This window comes from Oncorhynchus nerka, unplaced genomic scaffold (genome assembly GCF_034236695.1).
Source record: "Oncorhynchus nerka isolate Pitt River unplaced genomic scaffold, Oner_Uvic_2.0 unplaced_scaffold_1177, whole genome shotgun sequence".
NCBI lineage: Eukaryota > Metazoa > Chordata > Actinopteri > Salmoniformes > Salmonidae > Oncorhynchus > Oncorhynchus nerka.
This window is the reverse complement of record NW_027040155.1, coordinates 147,952-168,604: the sequence shown is the minus strand read 5'-3', so window position 1 is coordinate 168,604 and position 20,653 is coordinate 147,952. Positions and strand designations below refer to the sequence as shown.

The 20,653-nt window shown below is 51.6% G+C and overlaps 1 protein-coding gene across 2 annotated transcripts in view; it reads right to left on the bottom strand.

Moving 5' to 3' along the window:
• Nucleotides 1-20: 20 nt before the first annotated feature.
• Nucleotides 21-20,653, bottom strand: part of LOC135569244 (ubiquitin carboxyl-terminal hydrolase 22-like) — a 76,605-nt gene continuing 55,972 nt past the window's right edge. For both annotated transcript variants that reach the window (XM_065016022.1, XM_065016023.1), the window contains 6 exons: nt 19,712-19,878; nt 16,316-16,475; nt 15,395-15,500; nt 12,162-12,320; nt 8,006-8,132; nt 21-900 (listed from right to left, as the gene is read on the bottom strand). In XM_065016022.1, the coding sequence (XP_064872094.1) occupies nt 805-900; nt 8,006-8,132; nt 12,162-12,320; nt 15,395-15,500; nt 16,316-16,475; nt 19,712-19,878 (815 nt within the window). In that variant the 3' untranslated portion in view covers nt 21-804. The remainder of the gene's footprint in view (nt 901-8,005; nt 8,133-12,161; nt 12,321-15,394; nt 15,501-16,315; nt 16,476-19,711; nt 19,879-20,653) is intronic.

Sequence of the window (20,653 nt, the reverse complement as noted above, 5' to 3'; positions counted from 1 at the left end):
ATGATCAAAGGTTCAATGCCGAACAGGCAGGCAGTAGGAAGGCAGAGTATATGATAGACAGTAGGAAGGCAGAGTACATGATAGACAGTAGGAAGGCAGGGTATATGATAGACAGTAGGACGGCAGGGTATATGATAGACAGTAGGAAGGCAGGGTATATGATAGACAGTAGGAAGGCAGGGTATATGATAGACAGTAGGAAGGCAGGGTATACGATAGACAGTAGGAAGGCAGGGTATACGATAGACAGTAGGAAGGCAGGGTATACGATAGACAGTAGGAAGGCAGGGTATACGATAGACAGTAGGAAGGCAGGGTATATGATAGACAGTAGGAAGGCAGGGTATACGATAGACAGTAGGAAGGCAGGGTATATGATAGACAGTAGGAAGGCAGGGTATACGACAGGCAGTAGGAAGGCAGAGTATATGATAGACAGTAGGAAGGCAGGGTATATGATAGACAGTAGGAAGGCAGGGTATATGATAGACAGTAGGAAGGCAGGGTATATGATAGACAGTAGGAAGGCAGGGTATATGATAGACAGTAGGAAGGCAGGGTATATGATAGACAGTAGGAAGGCAGGGTATATGATAGACAGTAGGAAGGCAGGGTATATGATAGACAGTAGGAAGGCAGGGTATACGACAGGCAGTAGGAAGGTGGAGGATGGAGAACACACAGCGTTCATACACTCATCATTATTTTATAGTGCGGGAGCACGAGGAGTGAGGGCTTTCCATTTCCAAACCAGAGCTTAGATCTACAGTGTGTGTGTGTGTGTGTGTGTGTGTGTGAGAGACCTCACCTGGAAGCTATGAAAGGTGTCATGTCCAGCTCTAGAGGGAAGGAGACATAGGTGGTGATCTTCCTCCTCAGTTTGGCAGAGTGTTCAAACCGCTACACCCCAGGAGGTAGGGGGGAGAGAAGAGAAGAGGGGGAGAGAAGAGAGGGGGAAAGGAGAGAAGGGGAGAGGAGGGACAGAAGAGGTGGAGAGGAGGAGAGAAGAGAGGGGAGAGAGAAGAGAGGGGGAGAGGAGAGGAGGGAGAGAAGAGAAGGGAGAGGGGGAGAGAAGAGAAGGGGAGAGGGGAGAGAGAAGAGAAGGGGAGAGGAGGGAGAGAAGAGAAGGGGAGAGGAGGGAGAGAAGAGATGAGAGGGGGAGAGGAGAGAAGGGGAGAGGAGGGAGAGAAGAGAGGGAGAGGAGGGAGGGAGAGAAGAGAGGGGGAGAGGAGGGGGAGAGAGGAGAGGGAGAGAGAGAGAGGGGGAGAGGGGGAGAGAAGGGGGAGAGGGGGAGAGAGAGAGAGAGGGGGAGAGGGGGAGAGAAGAGAGGGGGAGAGAGAAGAGAAGGGGAGAGGAGAGGGGGAGAGGAGGGAGAAGAGAAGAGAGGGGGAGAGAAGAGAAGGGGAGAGGGGGGAGAGAAGAGAAAGGAGAGGGGAGAGAAGAGAAGGGGAGAGGGGGAGAGAAGAGAAGGGGAGAGGAGGGAGAGAAGAGAAGGGGAGAGGAGGGAGAGAAGAGATGAGAGGGGGGGAGAGGAGAGAAGGGGAGAGGAGGGAGAGAAGAGAGGGGGAGAGGAGAGGAGGGAGAGAAGAGAGGGGGAGAGGGGAGGGAGAGAAGAGGGAGAGAAGAGAGGGGGAGAGGAGAGAAGGGGGGGAGAGGGGGGAGGAGAGGAGAGAGGGGAGAGGAGAGAGGGAGGGAGAGGGGAGAGGAGAGAGAAGAGAGAAGAGGGGGAGAGGGAGAAGAGAAGGGGGGAGAGGAGAGGGAGAAGAGAAGGGGAGAGGAGAGATAGAAGAGAAGGGAAGAGAGGGGGAAAGAAGAGAGGGGAGAGAAGAGAAGGGGAGAGAAGAGAGGGGGAAAGAAGAGAGGGGAGAGAAGAGAAGGAGGAGAGAAGAGAAGGGGAGAGGAGGGAGAGAAGAGAAGGGGAGAGGAGGGAGAGAAGAGAAGGGGAGAGGAGGGAGAGAAGAGAAGGGGAGAGGAGGGAGAGAAGGGAGAGAAGAGAGGGAGAGGGGAGGGGGAGAAGAGAAGAGAAGGGGGGAGGGGAGAAGAGAGGGGAGAGGAGGGGAGAAGAGAGGGGAGAGGAGGGAGGAGGGAGAGAAGGAGGGAGAGAAGAGGGGGAGAGGAGGGAGAGAAGAGGGGGGAGAGGAGGGAGAGAAGAAGGGGGAGAGGAGGGAGAGAAGATAATGGGAGAGGAGGGACAGAAGAGAATGGGAGAGGAGGGAGAGAAGAGAGGGGGAGAGGAGGGAAGAGAAGGGAGGGAAGAGAAGAGAGGAGGGAGAGAAGAGAAGGGGAGAGAAGAGAGGGAGAGAAGAGAGAAGGGGAGAGAGGGAGAGGAGGAAGAGAAGGGAGAGAGAGGGGAGAGGAGGGAGAGAAGAGAAGAGAGGGGAGAGGGGAGAGAAGAGAAGGGGAGAGAGAGAAGGGGGGAGAGAAGAGAAGAGGGGAGAGGAGGGAGAGAAGAGAAGGGGAGAGGAGGGAGAGAAGAGAAGGGAGAGGAGGGAGAGAAGAGAAGGGGAGAGGAGGGAGAGAAGAGGGAGAGAGAGAGGGGGAGAGGAGGGGGGAGAGAGGAGGGAGAGAAGAGGGGAGAGGAGGGAGAGAAGAGGGGGAGAGGAGGGGAGAAGAGAGGGGAGAGGAGGGGGAGAAGAGAGGGGGAGAGGAGGGAGAGAAGAGAGGGGAGAGGAGGGAGAGAAGGGGGGGAGAGGGGGAGAGGAGGGAGAGAAGAGGGGGAGGAGAGGAGGGAGAGGGGGGAGAGGGGGAGAGAGAGGGAGGGGAGAGGGGGGAGGGAGAGAAGAGAATGGGAGAGGAGGGAGAGAAGAGAATGGGAGAGGAGGGAGAGAAGAGAATGGGAGAGGAGGGAGAGAAGAGAGGGGGAGAGGAGGGAGAGAAGAGAGGGGAGAGAGGAGGGAAGAGAAGAGAGGGGAGAGAAGAGAAGGGGAGAGAAGAGAGAGGAGGGGGGAGAGAAGAGAAGAGGAGAGGAGGGAGAGAGATGGGGAGAGAGAAGAGAAGGGGAGAGGAGGGAGAGAAGAGAAGGGGAGAGGAGGGAGAGAAGAGAAGGGGAGGAGAGGGAGAGAAGAGAAGGGGGGGGGGAGAGAAGAGAAGAGGGGGAGAGAAGAGAAGAGGGGAGGAGGGAGAGAGAGGGAGAGAAGGGGGGAGGAGGAGAGAAGAGAAGGGGGAGGGAGGGAGAAGAGAAGGGAGAGGAGGGAGAGAAGAGAAGGGGAGAGGAGGGAGAGAAGAGAGGGAGAGGAGGGGAGAGGAGGGAGAGAAGAGAAGGGGAGAGGGAGGGAGAGAAGAGAAGGGGAGAGGAGGGAGAGAAGAGAAGGGGAGAGGAGGGAGAGAAAGAGAAGGGGAGAGGAGGGAGAGAGGAGGGAGAGAAGAGAGGAGGGAGAGAGAGGGGGGAGAGGAGGGAGAAGAGAGGGGAGAGAGAGAGAAGAGAGAGGGGGAGAGAGAGAGGAGAGGAGAGAGAGGGGGGAGGGGAGAGAAGAGGGAGAGAAGAGGGGAGAGGAGGGAGAGAAGAGGGGAGAGAGAGGGGAGAGAAGAGGGGAGGGAGAGAAGAGGGAGAGAAGAGAAGGAGGGAGAGAAGAGAAGAGGAGAGGAAGGAAGAGAAGAGAAGGGGAGGAGAAAGAGGAGAGGAGAGAGAAGAGGGAGAGAAGAGGGAGAGAAGAGAAGGGAGAGGAGGGAGAGAGAGAAGGGGAGAGGAGGGAGAGAAGAGAAGGGGAGGGAGGGAGAGAAGAGAAGGGGAGGGAGGGAGAGAAGAGAAGGGGAGGAGGGAGAGAAGAGAAGGGGGAGGAGGGAGAGAAGAGAAGGGGAGGAGGGAGAGAAGAGAAGGGGAGAGGAGGGAGAGAAGAGAAGGGGGAGGAGGGAGAGAGAGAAGGGGAGAAGGGGGGAGAGAAGAAGGGGAGAGGAGGGAGAGAAGAGAAGGGAGAGGAGGGAGAGAAGAGAAGGGGAGAGGAGGGAGAGAAGAGGGGGAGAGGAGGGAGAGAAGAGAAGGGGAGAGGAGGGAGAGAAGAGAAGGGGAGAGGAGGGAGAGAAGAGGGGAGAGGAGGGAGAGAAGAGGGGGAGAGGAGGTGCAGAAGAGAGGGGGAGAGAAGAGAAGAGAAGGGGAGAGAAGAGAAGAGAAGGGGGAGAGGAGGGAGGAGGGAGAGGAGAGAGAGAGAGAGGGGAGAGGAGGGAGAGAAGAGAAGGGGAGAGAAGAGAAGAGAGGAGAGGAGGGAGAGAAGAGAGGGGGAGAGAAGATAAGAGAAGGGGAGAGGAGGGAGAGAAGAGGGGGGAGAGGAGGGAGAGAAGAGAGGGGGGGGGAGAGAGGGAGAGAAGAGAGAATGGGGGGAGAGAGGGAGAGAAGAGAGGGGGGAGGAGGGAGAGAAGAGAAGGGGAGAGAAGAGAAGAGAGGGGAGAGGAGGGAGAGAAGAGAGGGGGAAGAGAGAGAAGATAAGAGAAGGGGAGAGGAGGGAGAGAAGAGGGGGAGAGGAGGGAGAGAAGAGAGGGGGAGAGGAGGGAGAGAAGAGAATGGGAGAGGAGGGAGAGAAGAGAGGGGGAGAGGAGGGAAGAGAAGAGAAGGGGAGAGAAGAGAAGGGGAGAGAAGAGAAGAGGAGAGGAGAGAAGAGGAGAGGAGGGAGAGAAGAGAAGGGGAGAGGAGGGAGAGAAGAGAAGGGGAGAGGAGGGAGAGAAGAGAAGGGGAGAGGAGGGAGAGAAGAGAAGGGGAGAGGAGGGAGAGAAGAGAAGGGGAGGAGGGAGAGAAGAGAAGGGGGAGGAGGGAGAGAAGAGAAGGGGGAGGAGGGAGAGAAGAGAAGGGGGAGGGAGAGAAGAGAAGGGGAGAGGAGGGAGAGAAGAGAAGGGGGAGGGAGAGGAGAGGGGAGAGAGGGAGAGAAGAGAAGGGGAGAGGAGGGAGAGAAGAGAAGGGGAAGGAGGGAGAGAAGAGGGGGAGAGAAGAAGAAGGGGGAGAGGAGGGAGAGAAGAGAAGGAGAGAGGGAGGGAGAGAAGAGAAGGGAGAGGAGGGAGAGAAGAGGGGGAGAGGAGGGAGAGAAGAGGGGGGAGAGGAGGTGCAGAAGAGAGGGGGAGAGAGGGAGAGAAGAGAAGGGGAGAGAGAGAGAGGGGGGAGAAGAGGGAGAGAAGAGGGAGGGAGAGAAGAGAAGGGGAGAGGAGGGAGAGAAGAGAAGGGGAGAGGAGGGAGAGAAGAGAGGGAGAGAAGAGAAGAGAGGGGAGAGGAGGGAGAAGAGAAGAGAGGGGAGAGAAGATAAGAGAGGGGAGAGAGAAGGAGAGAAGAGAAGGGGGGAGAGGAGGGAGAGAAGAGAGGGGGAGAGAAGAGAGAGAGAGAGGGGAGGGAGAGAAGAGAAGAGAGGGAGAGGAGGGAGAGAAGAGAAGAGAAGGGAGAGGGAGAGAAGGGAGAGAAGAGAAGAGAAGGAAGGGAAGGGGAGAGGAGGGAGAGAAGAAGAGAGGAGGAGAGGAGGGAGAAGAAGGGGAGGGAGGGAGAGGAGGGAGAGAAGAGGGGGGAGAGGAGGGGGAGAGAAGAGAGGCGGAGAGGAGGGAGAGAAGAGAGGGGAGAGGAGGGAGAGAAGAGAGGGGGGGGAGAGGAGGGAGAGAAGAGAGGGGAGAGGAGGGAGAGAGAAGAGAAGGGAGAAGAGAAGGGGGGAGAGAAGAGAAGGGGAGAAGGAAGAGGGGGAGAGAAGAGAAGGGGAGAGGAGGGAGAGAAGAGAAGGGGAAGAGAAGGGGGAGAGAAGAGAAGGGGAGAGGAGGGAGAGAAGAGGGGAGGGGGGAGAGAAGAGAGAGAGAGAGGGGGGAGGGGGAGAGAAGAGAAGGGAGAGAGAGAGAAGAGGGGGAGAGGAGGGAGAGAAGAGAGGGGAGAGGAGGGAGAGAAGAGGGGGGAGAGGAGGGAGAGAAGAGAAGGGGGAGAGAAGAGAAGGGAGAGAGAGAAGAGGGAGAGGAGGGAGAGAAGAGAGGGGGAGAGGAGGGGAGAGAAGAGGAGAGGGGAGGGAGAGAAGAGGGGGGGGAGGGAGAGAAGAGAGGGGAGAGGAGGGAGAGAAGAGAGGGGGAGAGGAGGGGGAGAGAAGAGAGGGGAGAGGAGGGAGAGAAGAGAGGGGGAGAGGAGGGAGAGAAGAGAGGGGAGAGGAGGGAGAGAAGAGAGGGGAGAGGAGGGAGAGAAGAGAAGGGGAGAGGGGGAGAGAAGAGGGAGAGAAGAGAGGGGGAGAGGAGGGAGAGAAGAGAGGGGGGGAGAGGAGGGAGAGAAGAGAGGGGGGAGGAGGGAGAGAAGAGAGGGGAGAGAGAAGAGGGAGAGAGAGAGGGAGAGAAGAGAAGGGGAGAGGGGGAGAGAAGAGAAGGGGAGAGGGGGAGAGAAGAGAAGAGAAGGGGAGAGAGGGAGAGAAGAGGGGGAGGGAAGAGAAGGGAGAGAAGAGAATGGGAGAGGAGGGAGAGAAGAGAAGGGGAGAGGGGGGAGAGAAGAGAAGGGGAGAGGGGGAGAGAAGAGAAGGGGAGAGGGGGAGAGAAGAGGGGGAGAGGAGGGAGAGAAGAGGGGGAGAGGAGGGAGAGAAGAGAAGGGGAGAGAGGAGGGAGAGAAGAGAGGGGGAGAGAAGAGAAGGGGAGAGAAGAGGAGAGGAGGGAGAGAAGAGGGGGAGAGGAGGGAGAGAAGAGGGGGAGAGGAGGGAGAGAAGAGAGGGGGAGAGGAGGGAGAGAAGAGAGGGGAGAGGAGGGAGAGAAGGGGGAGAGGGGGAGAGGAGGGAGAGAAGAGAGGGGGAGAGGGGGAGAGGAGGGGGAGAGGGGAGAGAAGAGGAGGGGGAGGGGGAGAGAAGAGAGGGGAGAGAAGAGGGGGAGAGAAAGAGAGGGGGAGGAGGGAGAGAAGAGAGGGGGGAGAGAGGAGAGAGAAGAGAGGGGGAGAGGAGGGAGAGAAGAGAGGGGAGAGGAGGGAGAGAAGAGAGGGGGAGAGGAGGGAGAGAAGAGAGGGGAGAGGAGGGAGAGAAGAGAGGGGAGAGAAAGAAGAGGAGAAGGGGAGAGAAAGAAGAGGGGGAGAGAAAGACAAGGGGGAGAGGAGGGAGAGAAAGAAGAGAAGAGGGAGAAAGAGAGAGAAGAGAGGGGGGAGAAGGGAAGAGGAGAGGGAGAGAGAAAGAAGAGGGAAAGAGAGGGGGAGAGGGGAGGGGGAAAGAGAGGAGAGAAGAGGGAGAAAGGAGAGAAGGGGGCAGAAAGAGAGAAGGGGCAGAAAGGAGAGAAGGGGGCAGAAAGGAGAGAAGGGGGCAGAAAGGAGAGAAGGGGAAAAAGAGAGAGAAGAGGGGGCAGAAAGGAGAGAAGGGGGAAAAGAGAAGGGGGGGCAGACAAGGGGGGATAGGGAGAGAAGGGGGAAAAGAGAGACAAGGGAGATAGGGAGAAAGGGGGAAAAGAGAGACAAGGGGGAAAAGAGAGACAAGAGGGGGCAGAGAGACAAGAGGGGGCAGATAGGAGAGGGGGAAGAGGGAGAGGGGGTGGGGTAGAAGGAGAGCAGAGGGGGAGGGAAGAGAGAGAGACATTATTTAGACTCCTCCCTGATCTTCTTGTCATTCTGAAGGGAGGGATTACATGTGAGAAGTAGAGAGCTGTCAGACTAGAGCCCTGATGGTAATAGATGGATCAGTCTGAAGAGAAGAGAGATTCCCACGTTCAGCATAGTCCTAGGAATATTTTAAAAAGCTTATGTGTGGCTCCCCCATACTCCATAAATAAAATGTGTAGAAGACTGTGTGTGTGTGACTCTGTGTGTGTGTGACTCTCTGTGTGTGTGTAGTGACAGTAATGGAAGGCAAATCTTTCCACACACAAATCCTTCTACCAGTAGTTATAATAGGGATCTATAAGTATACAGTGAGAATGCATTGTGTAACATGATATTTTCTTATATTCGTATATTTCAATATATTTATTATATATTATTATACTTCATTATTATATGATAAGTTCTTATATTGTATTTCAATAGATTGTCCTTGGTGGTCATGGCTGGTCCTTAGTGGTCCTCTTGTGATTGGCTAGGAGCAGAGAGGAGCAGAGAGAGACTCACTTTGAGATGGAAACACGCCACGATGGGGAGCTTCTTCATCGTCAGCTGTTTGGTGGACTCCTGGTAACTATGGCAACCGCCACATTTGATTTTGGCACTGCTTCCTAGATGCTCAGGCCGAGTGAACCTGCAGAAAGAGGGAGTGGAATATTAAGAGAAAGAAAGACTGAGGAGAGAGAGGGAGGAGAGAGAGAGAACGAGAGCTTGAGGAGAGAGAGAGAACGAGAGAGCTTGAGGAGAGAGAGAGAACGAGAGAGCTTGAGGAGAGAGAGAGCACGAGAGAGCTTGAGGAGAGAGAGAGAACGAGAGAGCTTGAGGAGAGCGAGACGAGAGAGCTTGAGGAGAGAGAGAGCATGAGAGAGAGCGAGAGAGCATGAGGAGAGAGAACGAGAGCATGAGGAGAGCGAACGAGAGAGCATGAGGAGAGAGAGAGAACGAGAGCATGAGGAGAGAGAGAACGAGAGCATGAGGAGAGATGAGAGAACGAGAGAGCGTGAGGAGAGAGAGAACGAGAGAGCATGAGGAGAGCGAGAAATCGAGAGCATGAGGAGAGAGAGCGAGAGAGCATGAGGAGAGCGAGCGCGAGAGCATGAGGAGAGAAAGAACATGAGAGCGAGATCATGAGGGAGAGAGAGAACGAGAGAGCATGAGGAGAGCGAGCGAGAGCATGAGGAGAGCGAGGAGAGCGAGCGAGAGCATGAGGAGAATGAGCGCGAGAGCGTGAGGAAGAGCGAGAGCATGAGGAGAGCGAAAGAGCATGAGGAGAGCGAGCGAGAGCGAGAGCATGAGAGAGCGAGCGAGAGAGCATGAGGAGAGAAACATGAGAGCGAGATCATGGGGAGAGAGAGAGCATGAGAAGAGAGCGAGAGAGCACGGGAAGAGAGAGAGCACGAGGAGAGAGAGAGAGAGAGAGAAGAGAGCACGAGGAGAGAGAGAGCACGAGGAGAGAGAGAGCACGAGGAGAGAGAGAGAGCACGAGGAGAGAGAGAGAGCACGAGAGAGAGAGAGAGCACGAGGAGAGAGAGAGAGAGAGAGCACGAGGAGAGAGAGAGAGCATGAGGAGAGAGAGAAGCACGAGGAGAGAGAGAGAGCACGAGGAGAGAGAGCGAGAGAGTATGAGGAGAGAGAGCGAGAGAGGAGAACAGCGCATGAGGAGAGAGCATGAGGAGAGCGAGCATGAGCATGAGGAGAGCGAGCGCGAGAGCATGAGGAGAGCGAGCGCATGAGAGCATGAGGAGAGCGAGCGCGAGAGCATGAGGAGAGCGAGCGCGAGAGCATGAGGAGAGCGAGCACGAGGAGAGCATGAGGAGAGCGAGCGAGAGCATGAGGAGAGCGAGCGAGAGCATGAGGAGAGACGAGAGCGAGAGCATGAGGAGAGCGAGCGAGGAGACGAGAGCATGAGGAGAGCGAGCGAGAGAGCATGAGGAGAGCGAGCGAGAGAGCATGAGGAGAGCGAGCGCATGAGAGCGAGAGAGCGAGCATGAGGAGAGCATGAGGAGAGCGAGCGCGAGAGCATGAGGAGAACGAGCGCATGAGGAGAAAGCGAGAGCATGAGGAGAGCGAGCGTGAGAGCATGAGGAGAGCGAGCGAGAGAGCATGAGGAGAGCGAGCGCGAGAGCATGAGGAGAGCGAGCGCGAGAGCACGAGGAGAGCGAGCGAGAGCACGAGGAGAGCAGAGAGAGAGCACGAGAGAGAGGAGAGCAGAGAGAGAGAGAGCAGCGAGAGAGAGAGAGAGAGAGCACGAGGAGAGAGAGAGAGCACGAGGAGAGAGAGAGAGCACGAGGAGAGAGAGAGAGCACGAGGAGAGAGAGAGAGCACGAGAGAGAGAGAGGGAGAGAGCACGAGGAGAGAGAGAGAGAGCGAGAGAGAGAGAGGAGAGAGAGCGAGCACGAGAGCATGAGGAGAGCGAGCGAGAGAGCATGAGGAGAGCGAGCGAGGAGAGCGAGAGCATGAGGAGAGCGAGCGCGAGAGCATGAGGAGCGAGCGCGAGAGCATGAGGAGAGCGAGAGCGAGAGCATGAGGAGAGCGAGAGAGCATGAGAGCATGAGAGAGAGCGAGGAGAGAGAGCAGAGAGCATGAGAGCGAGAGAGCGAGATCATGAGGAGAGAGCATGAGAAGAGAGCGAGGAGCAGAGAGAGCATGAGAGCAGAGAGAGAGAGAGCATGAGGAGAGAGAGAGAGCATGAGGAGAGAGAGAGAGCATGAGGAGAGAGAGAGAGAGACGAGAGAGAGAGAGAGAGCATGAGAGAGAGAGAGAGCATGAGGAGAGAGAGAGAGATGAGAGAGAGAGAGAGAGAGAGAGCATGAGGAGAGAGAGAGAGATGAGGAGAGAGAGAGAGCATGAGGAGAGAGAGAGCATGAGGAGAGAGAGAGAGCATGAGGAGAGAGAGAGAGCATGAGAGAGAGAGAGCGTGAGGAGAGAGAGAGCATGAGAGAGAGAGAGAGCATGAGAGAGAGAGATATGAGAAGAGAGAGAGAATATGAGAAGAGAGAGAGAATATGAGAAGAGAGAATATGAGGAGAGAGAGAGCATGAGGAGAGAGAGAGAGAGCATGAGGAGAGAGAGAGAGCATGAGGAGAGAGAGAGAGCATGAGGAGAGAGAGAGAATGATGAGAAGAGAGAATATGAGGAGAGAATGAGGAGAGCGAGAGAATATGAGGAGAGCGAGAGAGCATGAGGAGAGCGAGAGAATATGAGGAGAGCGAGAGAGCATGAGGAGAGAGAGAGCATGAGGAGAGAGAGAGCATGAGGAGAGAGAGAGCATGAGGAGAGAGAGAGCATGAGGAGAGAGAGAGCATGAGGAGAGAATATGAGGAGAGCGAGAGAATGAGGAGAGCGAGAGAATGAGGAGAGCGAGAGAATGAGGAGAGCGAGAGAATATGAGGAGAGAGTATGGAGGAGAGAGAGAAGGAAGGCTGAGAATGGGGTGGAGGAAGAGAGAAAGAGGGAAGATAATACATACAGAGGGTACAGAGACAGATGAAGTAGAAACACACTGAGTGTACATAACATTAGGAACACCTTCCTAATATTAAGCTGCACCCCCCCAGAACAGCCTCGATTCCGCAGGGCATGGACTACAAGGTGTCAAAAGGGATGCTGACTCCAATGCTTCCCATAGTTGTGTCAAGTTGGCTAGATGTCCTTTGGGTGGAGGACCATTCTTCATCCACACAGGAAACTGTTGAAAGTGAAAAACCCAGCAGCGTTGCAGTTCTTGACACAAACCGGTACGCCTGGCACCTACTGCCTACTACCCCGGATTCACCTGGTCAGTCTAAGTCATGGAGAGAGCAGGTGTTCCTAATGTTTTGTCCACTCAGCGTAGAAAAAGACAGATATAAAGACAACAGAATGTGTTTGTAGTGATACATAACAGGTCAGTTTCCATGGTTACACTGCCAGAGGCTGCGCTATAATGCTAAGCAGCGACCAGACCATGCCTGGATGGAACAGTGAAGCCAACCGTTTTCTGTAGGGGGGAGGCCAACACTGATGGTCAACGATGTGACTGAGGACTGATACTGGTCATCAGCCAGAGAGAAAGACTTCACACACTGCAGCACAAGACAAGGACCCCAGGAAGAAGAGCTGCTACTTGGCAAACGCTAAACGGGGACCTGAATAAACAAAACCAATCCAACCTCCACACTAGCATACCACTAAGAATGCGTGCCCAACACATTGCTTCATTCCCAGTGCTATGCTAAGTGTGTATACTGTAACAATGTGTTCACCCCTCAGAATCAGCCCTGTCTGTGCCTTTAAGTGTCACGCTGCAGCAACCAGGCTGTGACTGGTGATGAAGTACAAGAGAAAGAGGAAGAGGGAAAGAGAGAGGAAGTGAGGACAGGTAACAGAGAAGATGGAAGATAAAGAGCAAATTGACATTCATTAAATTACAGAGACAATTCAAAAAACAAATCCAATTTTGATAAACTCTCATATCTACTGGGTGAAATACCAGTGTGCATCACAGCAGCAAGATGTGTGACCTGTTGCCACAAGAAAAGGAAAACCAGTGACAAACAAACACCATTGTATACAGACATCATTTGAAATGTCTTAAATGTTTAGAAACTTTAGTAAGTGTAATGTTTCCAGTAAATGCTTTGGTGAAAGAGCTGGGTCCGGACAGTCGTTTGGTGTGCTCTACCTGCGTAGACAGTCTGTGAGCGTGGTGGCCCCTGAAAGGTGGCTCTCTCCGTTGACCGTTGAGCCGTCTCCCCCGGGGCTAAGGGGCCAGAAGGGAGTGGACGAGCCCGGCAGGTCCAGACTGATGTCCCAGAATGGGTCTATCGTGGTGGACACACCGCTAGAGGGGAGGGGAGATACATCATGTGTGTATGGGTGAGTTATGGAGGTAATAAAGACTGGTGTGTGTTGTTAGTAGTCATGGGGAAGGGTGATAGATGGTCATGGTGCATAAGCTTTTATCCACACTGTGTGTGTGTGTGTGTGTGTGTGTGTGTGTGTGTGTGTGTGTGTGCATACATTCGGTTCAGCCAAGCGCACCAGTTTGCAATTCAATCGAGTGATACAAAGATAGGTGGTTTTACATATTAGGTATTTGTAACGCTATGCTTTGAGAATGAATGTAGTTTTAGCTGAGGATCAGAGAATATAGAGGTGGCGCACACACACACACACACACACACAGAGAGAGAGAAGGCAAAAAAATATTAGGGCTCAAAAACCAGTGTTGATTATTAGGGCTCACAAAGTACCAGTGTTAGGGGGCTATTACCATCGTCTCCTTCCAGTTAGGGGCTATTACCACCGTCTCCTTCCAGTTAGGGGGCTATTACCACCGTCTCCTTCCAGTTAGGGGCTATTACCACCGTCTCCTTCCAGTTAGGGGATATTACCACAGTCTCCTTCCAGTTACTATTACCACCGTCTCCTTCCAGTTCTATTACAGTCTCCTTCCAGTTAGGGGCTATTACCACCGTCTCCTTCCAGTTAGGGGCTATTACCACCGTCTCCTTCCAGTTAGGGGCTATTACCACCGTCTCCTTCCAGTTAGGGGCTATTACCACGTCTCCTTCCAGTTAGGGGCTATTACCACCGTCTCCTTCCAGTTAGGGGCTATTACCACCGTCTCTCCTTCCAGTTAGTAGGGGCTATTACCACCGTCTCCTTCCAGTTAGGGGCTATTACCACCGTCTCCAGTTAGGGGCTTCCAGTTAGGGGGCTATTACCACAGTCTCCTTCCAGTTAGGGGCTATTACCACCGTCTCCTTCCAGTTAGGGGGCTATTACCACAGTCTCCTTCCAGTTAGGGGCTATTACCACCGTCTCCTTCCAGTTAGGGGCTATTACCACCGTCTCCTTCCAGTTAGGGGCTATTACCAGTTAGGGGATATTACCACCGTCTCCTTCCAGTTAGGGGATATTACCACCGTCTCCTTCCAGTTACCACCGTCTCCTTCCAGTTAGGGGGGCTATTACCACCGTCTCCTTCCAGTTAGGGGCTATTACCAGTAGGGGCCGTCTCCTTCCAGTTAGGGGCTATTACCACCGTCTCTCCTTCCAGTTAGGGGATATTACCTCCTTCCAGTTAGGGGATTTACCACCGTCTCCTTCCAGTTAGGGGATATTACCACCGTCTCCAGGGGGATATTACCACCGTCTCCTTCCAGTTAGGGGATATTACCACCGTCTCCTTCCAGTTAGGGGCTATTACCACCGTCTCCTTCCAGTTAGGGGCTATTACCACCGTCTCCTTCCAGTTAGGGGCTATTACCACCGTCTCCTTCCAGTTAGGGGCTATTACCACAGTCTCCTTCCAGTTAGGGGCTATTACCACCGTCTCCTTCCAGTTAGTGTTCTTCCAGTTAGGGGCTATTACCACCCTCCTTCCAGTTAGGGGCTATTACCAGGTCCTTCCAGTTAGGGGCTATTACCACCGCCCTTCCAGTTAGGGGCTATTACAGGTATTCCAGTGGGCTATTACCACCGCCCTACCAGGCTATTACACCGTCTCCTTCCAGTTAGGGGGCTATTACCACCGCTCCTTCCAGTTAGCCCTCCTTCCAGTTAGGGGCTATTACCACCGGTTAGGGGGCTATTACCCTCTCCTTCCAGTTAGGGGCTGTTCTGGTTAGCTATTACCACCGCCCTTCCAGTTAGGGGCTAGGTGTTCTGGTTAGCTATTACCACCGCTCCTTCCAGTTAGGGCCCAGGTTAGTTCCACGTTAGCTGGCCCTTCCAGTTAGGGGGCTATTCTGTTAGGGGCTATTACCACCGCTCCTTCCAGTTAGGGGCTATTACCACCGTCTCCTTCCAGTTAGGGGGATATTACCACCGTCTCCTTCCAGTTAGGGGGCTATTACCACCGTCTCCATCCAGTTAGGGGGCTATTACCCTACGGCCAGGTATTCTGGAGCTAGCCCTACGGCCAGGTGTTCTGGAGCTAGCCCTACGGCCAGGTGTTCTGGAGCTAGCCCTGGAGCTAGCCCTACGGCCAGGTGTTCTGGAGCTAGCCCTACGGCCAGGTGTTCTGGAGCTAGCCCTACGGCCAGGTGTTCTGGAGCTAGCCCTACGGCCAGGTGTTCTGGTGCTAGCCCTACGGCCAGGTGTTCTGGAGCTAGCCCTACGGCCAGGTGTTCTGGAGCTAGCCCTACGGCCAGGTGTTCTGGAGCTAGCCCTAAGGCCAGGTGTTCTGGAGCTAGCCCTACGGCCAGGTATTCTGGAGCTAGCCCTACGGCCAGGTATTCTGGAGCTAGCCCTACGGCCAGGTATTCTGGAGCTAGCCCTACGGCCAGGTATTCTGGAGCTAGCCCTACAGCCAGGTATTCTGGAGCTAGCTTCTGTGTTGTGTGTGGCCAGGTGTGGCTGAGCCCGGCTAGCTGTGTTGCACTGTGTAGAGTGCAGTTGAGTGCCCTAGAGTACAGTGAGCTCTGTGTAAATGTGACAGGACAGCCCAGCATCTAGAGAACCTCCTCCCAACAGCAGCTTCACCAGGAGGGGAGGACATGACTTAAATATGAGAGGAGTGCAGTGAAGGGGCAGTGTTGGGAGACTGGTAATGATGAGAGCAGGTTAGAAAAGGGTCACTCCAGACTGATACATCAGGATAGTGTTGGGGAAAAAGGATGGAGGGAGGTAGCTGAGATCAGAGGAAGAAGGGTGAGGGAGGAGGGGGTAAGATAGAGGAGGATGCAGAGGAGAAGAGGGAGAAGGAGGATGGGAGGTGAAAGCAGAGGAAGGGATTTCTTGCCTCTTGGCAATGTAGGAAGTCCTTTGAGAGGATGTCAAAATGTCAAACGTGAGTATTTTAGCAGTCTTGACACATACAACCTTCACTTTCTTCCACACCTCCCCCCAGATTTTAAACATGGGGGATGTTGGCTAGTGGAAAGAACACGGAATGAGGCACACACTTACTGGCAGACTTGACAGGTGACGTCTGATTGGAGGCCGCCAGTGAAAATTTGGTCAATGATGCAGCTACAGTGGTTTGGATTGTTGGCCTTCTTCCCGTTGTCGTCTCCTAGGTAACAGAACACAGAGACAGATGGAGAGCGAGCACACATCAACACAGTGGACACCTTTGCACTTTTAAAGGACTCTTTCACTCTCTCACCCCCCCCCCCCTTCTCACTGTCTGTCACCCCCTCCGTCGCACCCCCTCCCCCTTTGTCCCCCCACTCTCTGTCACACCCCCCACCCCAGTGAAGCCTGTCTAGCACCTCTAAACTCCCTCTACAATTCTGGCGATTCAGAGGCCTCCTTACTGCCAGGTCCCTCCCTCTGTGTCATGGCGGTGCAGTGGGGCACATTATCATTCCACCCCACAATCCTCTTGGTCCCTTCGGTGCGTTGCATTGTCACTTCCCTTCAATCCTCCCCTTCAGTACATTTCCACTGGTGCTGAGTGCGGACAACACACTGCATTATGGGTAGATTTGACACAGACGTGTCTCCTCGGCTAAAGTGGAGTTTCAATTGACACGACTGAGGATTCATCGCATGCAGAATTTATGCAGGCAGACAGACGTGACAAATCTGGTCTCTCTTCTAACCTATTTGAACTGTAGGAGAACAGATGATTCCCTTTTTAACCAGATGATTACAGTGTAGATCTCATACATTTATCATCCATTTTGTCTTGATGAAACCCACTTTGGTCTCTATTCCGCTAGAAGAATCAGAACATCTGTTCAGTTACACTGAAGAAATACAATATAGCTCAACCTCAGTGTCACTTCTCTTTAACCATAACACAGTACTATAGTGTATTTATCAGTAAGTTAAGGGAAACTTTCCCACAGTATTTAAGTAATAAGTCAGGACAGCGATACTTACGGGCGGTGTCTCCTTTACAGTGGCGGTGCAGCACGTCCAGCGCTGCGATGAGGAACTCGTGGGCATCCTGTTGCTCGTAGCCCGCTAAGTGACGTGCGTGAGTCCACACCAGGTGCAGCAGCCGGAAGGGAATGTGGGGCCAACGGTGGCCCGAGTAGAACTGTGGAGAGAAAGTAGGTAAATAGGGAGGACAGGGATTTAACATCTGGCAGCCATGTTGTTAAATGTACCTAGACTCAACTTGTATATTCTTTGTACAGCTGAGACCTTAGCACAGGGTTTCAAACCTTTCTGGGCCCGTGACCCCATTTTGATATTTAAAACATTTCAAGTGTTGTAGTCAATGGACAATGTTTACTTTTTTTATTTGGAGCTTTGACAGTCTATTACAAATCCGTTTACAGTACTATGACAGTCTATTACAAATCAGTTTACAGTACTATGACAGTCTATTACAAATCAGTTTACAGTAAGTACTATGACAGTCTATTACAAATCAGTTTACAGTACTATCACAGTCTATTACAAATCCGTTTACAGTACTATCACAGTCTATTACAAATCAGTTTACAGTAAGTACTATGACAGTCTATTACAAATCAGTTTACAGTAAGAACTATGAGTCTATTACAAATCCGTTTACAGTACTATGACAGTCTATTACAAATCAGTTTACAGTACTATGACAGTCTATTACAAATCAGTTTTACAGTACTATGACAGTCTATTACAAATCAGTTTACAGTAAGTACTATGAGTCTATTACAAATCTGTTTACAGTACTATGACAGTCTATTACAAATCAGTTTACAGTACTATGACAGTCTATTACAAATCAGTTTTACAGTACTATCACAGTCTATTACAAATCAGTTTACAGTAAGTACTATGACAGTCTATTACAAATCAGTTTACAGTAAGTACTATGAGTCTACTACAAATCCGTTTACAGTACTATGACAGTCTATTACAAATCAGTTTACAGTACTATGACAGTCTATTACAAATCAGTTTTACAGTACTATGACAGTCTATTACAAATCAGTTTACAGTACTATGACAGTTTATTACAAATCAGTTTACAGTAAGTACTATGAGTCTATTACAAATCAGTTTACAGTAAGTACTATGAGTCTATTACAAATCCGTTTACAGTAAGTACTATGACAGTCTATTACAAATCAGTTTACAGTAAGTACTATGAGTCTATTACAAATCCGTTTACAGTAAGTACTATGACAGTCTATTACAAATCCGTTTACAGTAAGTACTATGACAGTCTATTACAAATCCGTTTACAGTAAGTACTATGACAGTCTATTACAAATCCGTTTACAGTACTATGACAGTCTATTACAAATCCGTTTACAGTACTATGACAGTCTATTACAAATCCGTTTACAGTACTATGACAGTCTATTACAAATCCGTTTACAGTACTATGACAGTCTATTACAAATCCGTTTACAGTACTATGACAGTCTATTACAAATCCGTTTACAGTACTATCACAGTCTATTACAAATCCGTTTACAGTACTATGACAGTCTATTACAAATCCGTTTACAGTACTATGACAGTCTCTTACAAATCTGTTTACAGTACTATGACAGTATTTCTATCTGAAGGAAGTATGGTTTGAAGTGACTGAAATGCATCAGAAAGGTATTGGGAAGTTCAGAAGATGCTCAGGCAATCATTTTGTTTGATCTTCTATGTAGAAAAGAACATCAAATGCTATTATTTGTTAGTGAATGCTAGTTACTGAACTTGCAGAGAGGGTGGGATGACTGACAGTCTAGGTCAGGGTGTGAGATGGAGAGAACACCATAATGAAAGGAGTGCTCTGCTTGAATGCACAACCAAGCCCTGCCTATTACGGTACACACACACACACACACACACACACACAACTCTCCTGCCTCTCCCTCAGAGGCCTGATTGAGAGTTGAGGAAACGCACGCACTAACAAGCTTATATCTTGTATCTTACAGGCTCTTTGGTCCTCCGCTGCAGCTTGAAGCAGGCTGACAAACCAAAGAGTCTATAAAAAGGAAGACAGGGAGGGGCTGATCAAAGACCAACTCCTCCCTGGCTGAGAGGAGCTATGTGTGGGTACAAAGTCAGAGGAACAGCCCCTCTTTCCTGGTACTGATGATGGTGCTGCATGCTCCAGGTTCAAAGGGAAAGAGGAACGCGTGGAGCAGGAATGAGCAATGTGATTGGGAGAGAGGGAAGAGAAGTGTGTGTGTTAGCGTCTGGCTCTTATGGACAAGAACAGAGATATGCTCTCTAGCTGAATGGTTCTCAGCAAGCACAAAGTTTGTTCTGAAACTTTTATTCTAGTTCCCATTTTAACATGACAAATACTCTCCAAGGGTATGCTTTTCACTTTTCTCCTTGGTCTACTCTAGACACCAGTTCATTCACCATTCACTGTCACATCTGAACACCTGATTCAACTTGTCAACTCATCATCAGGCCCTCAATGAGTTGAATCAGGTGTGTGTTTATCTGGGGCTACACCAGAAGTGTGTGCTGTTGGGGTGGTGGAGGACTGGAGTTGGGAACCACTGACATAGCTTTCGCCTGGATTCACCTGGTCAGTCTATGAGCCCTTACTGATGTCACTTGTTAAATCCACTTCAATCAATGTAGCTGAAGGGGAGGAGACAGTGTAAAGAAGGATGTTTAAGCCTTGACTATGTCATGGAAAGAGCAGGTCTAACATTCTGTACACTCAGTGTATATACACACCAGATAGTGGGGGGGGTGTGAGGAGACACCTGAGCACCAGTTCTATAATGATCAGGGAGCATTGAGTTTAGTAGATGTAATCTAACCAACTGACTGTACTAAAGACATTCAGAACTGTGAACGATTGGTAAGGAGCCTAGCATTTAGAGATAAGTATGGAGACAGACAATCCCCCCACCCTCACACAGACTGGTGAGTTGAGTTTAAACAAAATGCCAAATACTGTAGCTGTATAATACGGCAGGGCATTCTGGTTGAACTCTGTTCATTTCCCTCCAGCTCCACAACGCAGTGATCCAGTCAGTGACTCCCTTTGCAGTCAGTCTGTTAGTCTGGGAGAACATTCTGTTTTGATGTGGTTAGTCATTCCATTTCTATGTCTGACTGGCTGGAATTCTGTCTCATATGTTTTCCTTTGGCCTCCTAAACCCCTAGAAGACTGCATTTGACCGCCCTAGGGTTGCAACATTCCAGTCTTTCCCAGAAATCCCTGTTGGAGGACTCCCTCCCTGATTATTCCCTCCTGATTCCGGGAACTGGGATTCTCCAACAACAAACATTTCTGAAAAACCTGGGAATTTGGGAATTTTTTACGGAATTGAGCAGATTGCCACCCTATCCCCCCAGCTCCGGCCTTACCTCCTGAAAGAGCTGTGACATCTCACACACCAGACAGGAGTTGGACTGCATCTCACACTTGTGCCTGTCGGACAGGAAGAAGTCACGCAGCAGGGGGGTGTGGGTGAGGGCCTGGACGATGCAGTTCATGAAGCACGTGTTGCCCAGGTTGATCAACCCTCGTAAACCTGACGGGGGGGTTTAGAGAGAGAGGGGGAATGTGAAAAAGTAGGCCCATCTTCAGGACAAATAATCAAGAGAAGAACAGCGCTAACATTCACATCTCCTGTAACAGAGAGGAGGACATTACGCTCTGACATTCACATCTCCTGTAAGAGAGAGGACATTACGCTCTAACATTCACATCTCCTGTAACAGAGAGGAGGACATTACGCTCTGACATTCACATCTCCTGTAACAGAGAGGAGGACATTACGCTCTAACATTCACATCTCCTGTAACAGAGAGGAGGACATTACGCTCTAACATTCACATCTCCTGTAACAGAGAGGAGGACATTACAACATTCTCTCCTGTAACAGAGAGGACATTACGCTGACATTCACACCTCCTGTAACAGAGAGGACATTACGCTCTGACATTCACATCTCCTGTAACAGAGAGGAGGACATTACGCTCTGAACATTCACATCTCCTGTAACAGAGAGGAGGACATTACGCTCTGACATTCACATCTCCTGTAACAGAGAGGAGGACATTACGCTCTGACATTCACATCTCCTGTAACAGAGAGGAGGACATTACGCTCTGACATTCACATCTCCTGTAACAGAGAGGACATTACGCTCTGACATTCACATCTCCTGTAACAGAGAGGACATTACGCTCTAACATTCACATCTCCTGTAACAGAGAGGAGGACATTACGCTCTAACATTCACATCTCCTGTAACAGAGAGGAGGACATTACGCTCTGACATTCACACCTCCTGTAACAGAGAG